Here is an 8,649-nt window from a genome sequence, read left to right on the forward strand (position 1 = left end):
GCATATGAGTAGTTGGTGGTCTGTTCCACAGTCAGCTCCTGGCCTAGTTTTCACAGCTGATATTGAGCTTCTCCAGCGGTTCTTTCCACATATGTAATCGATCTGATTCCTATGCATACCATCAGGTGAAATCCAGGTATATAACCTGCATTTATGTCTCTTAAAAAAAGGTATGGAGACAGAATACATCCCTGGTATACACCCTTTCCGATTTTGAACCATGCAGTGTCTCCTTCCTCTGTTCTGATTGCCTCTTGGTTTGAGTATAGGTTTCACATAAGCACAATCAAATATTCTTGGATTCTCATTCTTCTCAAGAGTCAGCCACAATGTATTGTGATCCATACAGTCGAAAGCCTTTGCATAGTCAATGAAAACATAGATAGATATTCCTCTGGTACTCTCTGCTTTCAGCCAAGATCCATCTAACATTAGTTATAATATTCCTAGTACCACGGTCTCTTCTAAACCCAGCCTGCACATTTGGCAGTTCTCTGTTGACATATTGCTCTGGTCGTTTTAATATTTTGTTCAGCCGAATCTTGCTTGCATTTGATATTAAAAGTATTGTTCGGTAATTTCTGCACTCTGTCGGGTCACCATTCTTTGGGATGGGAACAAATATTGATCTCTTCCAGTCATTTGGGGGCTGATTAGATATGGTAATTAATCAAAGGTAATTACTGCTATAAACAAAATGTCTACGCATGATTGTATGAAAAACAGTAATATTTAGAATACCATCACTAATATAATAAATACCAGGTGCTATTTCAATAATTGAGTAAGGAAAAAAACACAACACCTACTTAGCCTGCAAGAATCTGAAATCTCTATCATCTTCTTTCCTATCTTCTCAGTGACCCAGAGACACTTTTATCCAACTTCCACTGCCAAGAAGCAAGCCCTCACATTGCAGTAGAATGAAAACTCCAGAAACCCTCAGTGGTCCACTATGGTTCTATGCCATGTCGCACCACTGTGATGCACACAAGGTGCGCTTACACCTCTGTCTTAATTACACTTTAGAGTCTTAGAGAGACATTATGTGCACAAATCTCAACTCTACTCCAAGCAAGGATCAGGACTAGGAGATGTAGATAAAGCATGAGTTTAAAGCTGTCTGATACTGTCTCATACTTTTGTTGTTGATTGCCATGGAGTCAAGCACAACCGATAGTGACCTATGAACAAAAGACTTGAGGCCTTTCTCTAACTACTGTCATTTCTCAAAGTTCAGAGTGTTTCCAAAGGAATGTTGTTTAGGAAGTGGATGTAACTCCTGACTTATTAAAAAAAAAACCCATATTCAGGCTGGGAGTCCAACTCCTTACCACTAGACCAACAGAGCTCTTTAACAAATGATAAAATAGACTTGTACCTATTATCACACACCTTTTTCTTAATTTTATTTCTAGGCTATTGAGTTGGCAATTTTTTTAAACTGTAACTAATCTAGAAAAATATATTGAAAAGAAAATCTACATGTAAGTAGACTCATGCAGTTTAAATTCATGTTCTTCAAGGGTCAACTGTATGACACTGCTACAATTTTCTCAATGGTTTATAATTTTTACCATTTAGGTTTATATCGTCAAATATATACTATATAAGTTTCATTCCAATTAGTCAGTATCTCTAAGGTTACTCTGAATTATTTTAATTTGAAAAATGAAAGAAAATATAAGCAGAAAAAGAAAATATAATGAAACACATGGTCTAGAATTTTGTATATATTTACAACTTTGGTATGGTGAACTTCATTAGTAGCATGCTTGAGAATCAACTTAAAATATCACTATCATCAATATCAGATACTAGAAGAAAACATGAAATTTAAAGATAATTTTTTTTAAAAATGTACCTTTTTTTTCTCCCATACATTCTTTAGGTTCACTAGCTTTTTTTCCATTTTTTCCATTGGGAAAGTATTTTTCAAATCCTGTTAAGAAAAAAACAACACAACACCCTCAAACTAAAATTCATCAGAGTCTAGCTAAGTATGATACACACACTTACCTGTTTTAAAAGCTGCTATTGTACTTTTTAAAAACAGGTATAGGCATATAGGAAATCAGACTCTAAACAGGAGTTCAAATAAAAAAGACTCTGAATAAGATGGACTGGTGTAGTAGCTGCAAGACTGGGCAGGCACAGCAGAGACAGGGAGGCTGGTGCAGAACCAGGCAACGCTATGCTCCATTATACACAAGGTCATAGTAGGAACTGATTCAAAGGCACTTAACAAAGTCTCCATTCACAACCTAGAGATTTTAAAGAGAGAGCTGATTTGCACACTAATTTCATTAAGCTGTAAACGTGCTATTACATTTAAAGGTTATTCACGTTCATCACTGCAATCAGACAAAAACTGGAGAGAGAAAAGAATGGGTTACAAAAAGACACAGAAGGTAAAGATCATATGACACCAGTTTAACACCTGACAGTCACACCTGAATTTTTACCTTTTGGAGGCTGAGAACAGAATCTCTGATAAACAACCAATACATCTCTCAGGAGAGAATTTCTGCTGGCTGCTGCTCTGGTTGTAGCAAATCGACAGAACTGAAAAGTAACATGGAAATGAAAATGTGAGGATCACATCAAGATAAAAGTTTGAAAGAGTTTTATATTCCCTATAAGCCAAATGTTTACCGCTTCAAAAAGTAGTCAGAGACTCACAAAGAATAAACACTAATTTCTATCTAGCCAAATGCTATTCTATTCTAGTAATCAAAAGGCATCAATTACAAAGATGGTAAATATACTGTGAAATGTGATATACTCTAATGTTACAAATATCATTTGCTTAACAACACTTTCATTTTGCTACTGTGAACTTAATAGCAATCTGAAGTTAAACCCTGAAACTTTGACCTAGGAAAAGCTGCTGCTTCATGTTCTTTTACAAGGTCTATGACATTACAAGACATGATCTAACTGACCTTAGCTCAAAGATAAAATTACGATCTAAAAATCACTAACACTACTTATAAATGGCAACACCTATTAAGATATTTTATATACTGTCATCTTATACCAGATGCTTCTAAAAAGTGCAATCCAGATAAATCAAAGTACAATGTAAGCACAAACTGAAGAGTTTTATTAAATCTTTAGTTGCACAATTAAGAGTAATCAATGGGATTACTGAACGGATATACGCAAATTAAGCATTAAGAATTTTCAGGTATCAAATCCCTATGCACATCCAAAAACTTCTCCAACAGGGTCAAAAGGGAAGCCACAGACTGGGAAAAAGTGTTGGGTAATGACATGTCAGATAAGGGACTTATATCTAGAATTTATAAAATACTTGAGCACCACAACAAGATAAAGGTAAATAATCCAATAGAAAAATGGGCATAGGATATGAACAGACACTTCACCAAGGAAGACATTCAGATGGCCAACAAGCACATGAAGAAATGTTCAAAATCCCTAGACCTGAGAGAGAGACAACTATGAGATATTATCTCACCCCAGTAAGACTAGCAAAATTTAACAGAACAGCAAGCAACAAATGCTGGCAAGGTTGTAGAGAGACTGGAACCATTATTCACTGTTGGTGGAAGTGTAAAATGGTGCAACCACTGTGAAAAGCGGTGTGGCACTTTCTCAAAAAGTTGCAAATAGTGATACCACTTGACCCAGTAATTCCACTACTGGGAATATACCCTAAAGAGACCATAACCGACATCCAAGCAGATATATGCACACCCATATTTATCACCACTTTGTTCACAATAGCAAGGAGTTGGAAACCACCCGGGTGCCCATCAACAAATGAATGGATAGAGAAGCTGTGGTATATTCACACAATGGAATACTATGCTACATTGAAAAAACAAGGAACTCATGCAAAATTATTCAAAATGGGTGACCCTGGAGGACATTAAGCTGAGTGAAATAGCTCAGTCACAAAAGGACAAACAGTGCATAGTGCCACTGCTGTAGAATGGGACTGACATCATGGTTAGGGTAAGAATGAGAAAAACTGGATGAATTATGTATACTGCATTGAAACCGATGAGGGAGAGAACAGTTTAAAAGCAATATATTTTAGGGCATTATGATTATCATAATAGTCCGGAATGAAAGTTGCAGAGTGGCATATACTCGGGGGCGGGGGGGGGGGGCCACACAGGGGGGATTGTATACCAATGAGGGAATTTTTCTTTTACTTTTCAAAGAGAAGAGCGAACTGGAGGTGTGGTGGGCAGGGAGAAAAGTGCAACAATGAATAAATGGAAATCCAAAATCTCTGTAAATGTTCATTGAAATTAATAAAAAAGTATATGAATGATTGTATAAAACATAATGTATATGAATGAAACATAATGTAAATAAATTATATGAAAATCAATAAAAATATTTTTAAAAAACAGGTAAAAGGGGAAAAAAAGAATTTTCAGGTATCCTATCCTTTTGCAAAGTAAAAAACCCAACACCCTAGGGAGCTCTGGTGGCCTAGAGGCAAGAAGCTGCACTACAATCCTAAAGGTAAACAGTTCGAATCCACCAGATGCTCCACTGGAGAAGGAGGAACAATCTCCTTCTGCGTCAGTCAGATCCAACACCATGGTACACAACAAGGGGAAAAAAAATAAAAACCACCAAAAAAAAACCCCAACACCCTATTTTTAGGGAAAGAGGAAAAAGTTTCTAAATTCAGATGGGAATATTTAAAGTGACGTCCACCCTCATTAGCATTCACTTGCCAGTTGATGAGAAAAATAAAACTTCATAAAGCAAAGCCTTGTCATGCCAGTGAAGACAGGACCAAATAGGACCAAGTAAAGCCATGTCATGCCAATGAAGCCAGGTCCAGACAGAACCAAGTGCTGGGGATGTATAATGATATAATCACTTTCAAAAAGTCTGGCAGTGTCTCAAATTGTTAAATAGAGCACTTGCAGGTATGTACCCAAGAAAAGTGAAATCATAGGTTCACACAACACTTGTACATGAACGTTACATAACAGACAAAACATAGTAATAAGTCAAGAGCCGAAACAATGCCAAATATCAAATGATGTTATTCTAGTTGTGTGCTTAGCTGACCCTCCAGTATGTTATCAGCTGTAAAACTTGTAAACTCTATGGGAGGAGACTGCCCATCTCTCTTCTTCAGAGTAGTCAACTCTGAGTGCTGGACAGTGAATAAGGATGACAGAAGATCGATGATGCCTTTGAGTTGTGAGCGGACAGCACTGAATACCGCATGGGCTTCCAAAAGAACAAATCAATTCATCTTAGAGAAAAGCACAGCAAGAACATTCCTTAGAGGCAAGGATGATCACACTTTGTCTCACATACTTTGTCTGGGACATCATGCCAGGAATGGTCAGCCAAAGAGAGAAACTCCCTCAACAAGATGGATTGACAGTAACATTTACTGTAACAGTAAATCAGGAATAGTGAGGATGGCACAAGGCAAGGGCAAGGTTCACAGGGTTGTTAGGAGTCATAGTAGACTTGACCGCACCTAACACCACCACCATGACCACTAAAGGCAGAAAGCAAGAAGAGATTTTCAGTGTGCAAATGATGATAATTACAACACAAAAAGATGGAAGCTTAAGTACAGAACTTCTAAATGGAGAAGAAATCAAGGAGGTTTCAAGTTAAGTAGACTGTTTAGACTTGGGAATAAAATAGTAACTTACAGAATAACTTCCAAGAAAATTAGTTAACAAAATTAAGAGGAAAATAAGAAGGACTTAGAAAACACTAAAACAACAGCAATGAAGGAAATAAGAAATGCCAAAAGTAGAATTAACAAAGAATAGTAGATAGAACAAAGACATCAGCAGCATTCCAAAGAAAAGAGCAGCCTGCAACACTGCATAACACACATGGATACATACATCTAGAGGACATCATGCTGAGCAAAAGAAATCACAACAAAATGCAGCATGAAACACAACATCCAAAGACATTGTTGTTATGTGCTGTCAAGTCGCCTCCAGCTCACAGCAACCCTATGCACAACTCTGAACCCTGCTCTGTCCTGAGTCAACCTTATTATCTCTGACACACCTACCCCTATTACCCGTCACTGAGTCAATGCATCTCATCCAGGGTTGCCTTCTCTCCTGCGCTATCCTTCCACTCTCCCAAGCATGATGTCCCTCTCCTTGCAACATGCCCAAAGTATGTAAAACGAAGCTTCAGAATCTTTGCCTCCAAGGAGCAACCTGGTTTCACCCTCTCCAGGATGAACCTGTCTGTTCTTCTAGTGGTCCATATGTTCAAGACTCTTCTCCAGCACCACAGCTCAAAGGCATCAATTCTCCTTGTCATCCCTAGTCATTGTCCAACTGATGCATACCACTTAACAGCAAAGACCATTTGTAAATCTCTAGATTTACACTGTTCTTCTTCAGTACTCTGGAGAGGTCCCTGACAGCAGATTTGCCCGATGCAATTTGTCTTTTGATTTGCTGGTTGCTGGTACCAAATGTTGATTGTAGAGCCAAGCAAACTAAAGCTGTTAATAATCTCAATCTCTTCATCATCTATCACAGTGCTGCCAATTGGCCCAGTCGTGAGAATCTTTGTTCTCTTGATGTTGAACTTCAATCCATACTTAAGGTTGCAATCCTTGACCCTCTGCAGCAAGTGCTTCAGGTCCTCCTCAGTTTCAGCAATGAAGGTTGTGTCAGCTGCACAACATAGATTGTTGATAAGTCTTCCTCCAATTCTGATGCCACATTTCTCCTCATAGAGCCCAGTCTCCCAGATGATCTGTTCTGTATATAGATTGAAAAGGTACGGAGATAGGACACATCTCTAGCATACATCCTCCCCAATTTTGAACCATGCAGTGTTTCCTTGCTCTGGTCTGACAACTGCCTCCTGGTCCAAGTACAGGCTTCGCATAAGCACAATCCAGTGTTCTGGGATTCCCATTCTTCTCAGAGTTAGCCATCATTTGTTGTGATCTACACAGTCAAATGCCTTTGCATAGTCAATGAAAACACAGACATTCTTCTGGTGCTCTCATTATGCTGTCGTTGTTATGTACCATCGAGTCGTTTGCGACTCACAGCGACCCTATGTACAAGAGCTCTATATGCTCTTCTATCCTGTGCCAACCTAGCCATCTCAAATGCACTTATTTCCACCTCTCCAGTCACAAAATCGATCCATCTCATCAAAGGTCTTCCTCTCCTTCGCCGCCCCTCCACTCTGCCAAACATGATGTCCCTCTCCAAGGACCAGTCCCTCCTTGCAACATGCCCAAAATATGTCAGACGAAGCTTCAGAATCCTTGACTCCAGGGAACATTCTGACTTCACCCTCTCCAGGACAAACCTGTTTGTTCTCCTAGCAGTCCATGGTATAGTCAACACTCTTCTCCAGCACCACAGCTCAAAGGCATCAATTCTCTTTCTATCAACCCTATTCACTATCCAACTCTCTGATGCATAGCACGTAATTGCGAAGACTATAGCCTGGATCAGGCGCATCTTAGTCTCCAGTCTGACACTGTTGCTCTTCAGTACTCTTGAGAGGTCCCTCACAGCCTACTTTCCCAATGCAATTCGTCTCTTGATTTCCTGGCTGCTGTTACCAAGAGTGTTGACTGTGGAGCCAAGTAAATTAAAACTGTTAACTATCGAGAGCGGCTGATCGCAGTAACGAGCAGGTAGTACATTATGGCTGACATGCAAAGTCTGGTGGAAAGATCAGAGAAGGCAGTGGGTCGCTTAGAGGCTGTACCCCAGGTGTCTGACATGCATCAGGGATATGGAGATAGCCCTTCAAAAGCAGGAGCCACCCCGTATGTGCAAGCATTTGACTCACTGCTTGCTGGTCCGGTGGCAGAGTACCTGAAAATCAGTAAAGAGATTGGAGGAGATGTGCAGACGCATGCAGAGATGGTCCATACTGGTCTGAAGTTGGAGCGAGCTCTCCTGGTTACAGCTTCTCAGTGCCAGCAACCAGCAGGTAATAAGCTTTCTGAATTGTTGGCACCTATCTCTGAGCAGATCCAAGAAGTGATAACTTTCCGAGAGAAGAACCGAGGCAGCAAGTTGTTCAATCACCTGTCAGCTGTCAGTGAAAGCATCCAGGCACTGGGTTGGGTAGCTATGGCTCCCAAGCCTGGTCCCTACGTGAAAGAACTGAATGATGCTGCCATGTCCTATACAAACAGAGTCCTGAAGGAGTACAAAGATGTGGATAAGAAACATGTGGACTGGGTTAAAGCTTATTTGAGTATATGGACAGAACTACAGACTTAAAGAGTTCCATACCACTGGGCTGGCCTGGAGCAAAACGGGGCCTGTGGCAAAAGAACTGAGTGGATTGCCATCTGGACCCTCTGCTGTATCAGGTCCGCCTCCCCCCTCACCAGGCCCACCTCCCCATCCAGTCTCCACCAGTTCAGGCTCAGATGACTCTGCTTCACGCTCAGCACTGTTTGCTCAGATTAATCAGGGTGAATGCATCACACATGCCCTGAAACACGTATCTGATGACATGAAGACTCACAAGAACCCCGCCCTGAAAGCTCAGAGTGGTCCGGTACGAAGTGGTCCCAAATCGTTCTCTGCACCTAAACCAGGAATCAGCCCCTCTCCCAAACCAGCTGTAAAGAAGGAGCCACCTTTACTTGAATTGGAGGGCAAGAAGTGGAGA

The 8,649-nt window shown here is 40.2% G+C and overlaps 1 protein-coding gene and 1 pseudogene across 1 annotated transcript in view; one reads left to right on the forward strand and one right to left on the reverse strand.

The window, feature by feature from the left end:
• Positions 1–8,649, reverse strand: part of AFG3L2 (AFG3-like AAA ATPase 2) — a 75,474-nt gene that overhangs the window by 59,839 nt on the left and 6,986 nt on the right. Inside the window, exons 2-3 of the mRNA XM_006897015.1 lie at positions 2,466–2,565; positions 1,865–1,942 (exon numbers count right to left, since the gene is read on the reverse strand). Of these exons, the coding sequence (XP_006897077.1) occupies positions 1,865–1,942; positions 2,466–2,565 (178 nt within the window). The remainder of the gene's footprint in view (positions 1–1,864; positions 1,943–2,465; positions 2,566–8,649) is intronic.
• The window catches only part of LOC102857595, a 2,250-nt pseudogene continuing 1,265 nt past the window's right edge, over positions 7,665–8,649 (forward strand).

This window comes from Elephantulus edwardii, unplaced genomic scaffold, assembly GCF_000299155.1.
Source record: "Elephantulus edwardii isolate Elephantulus edwardi_28Jun2011 unplaced genomic scaffold, EleEdw1.0 scaffold00196, whole genome shotgun sequence".
Classification (NCBI taxonomy): domain Eukaryota; kingdom Metazoa; phylum Chordata; class Mammalia; order Macroscelidea; family Macroscelididae; genus Elephantulus; species Elephantulus edwardii.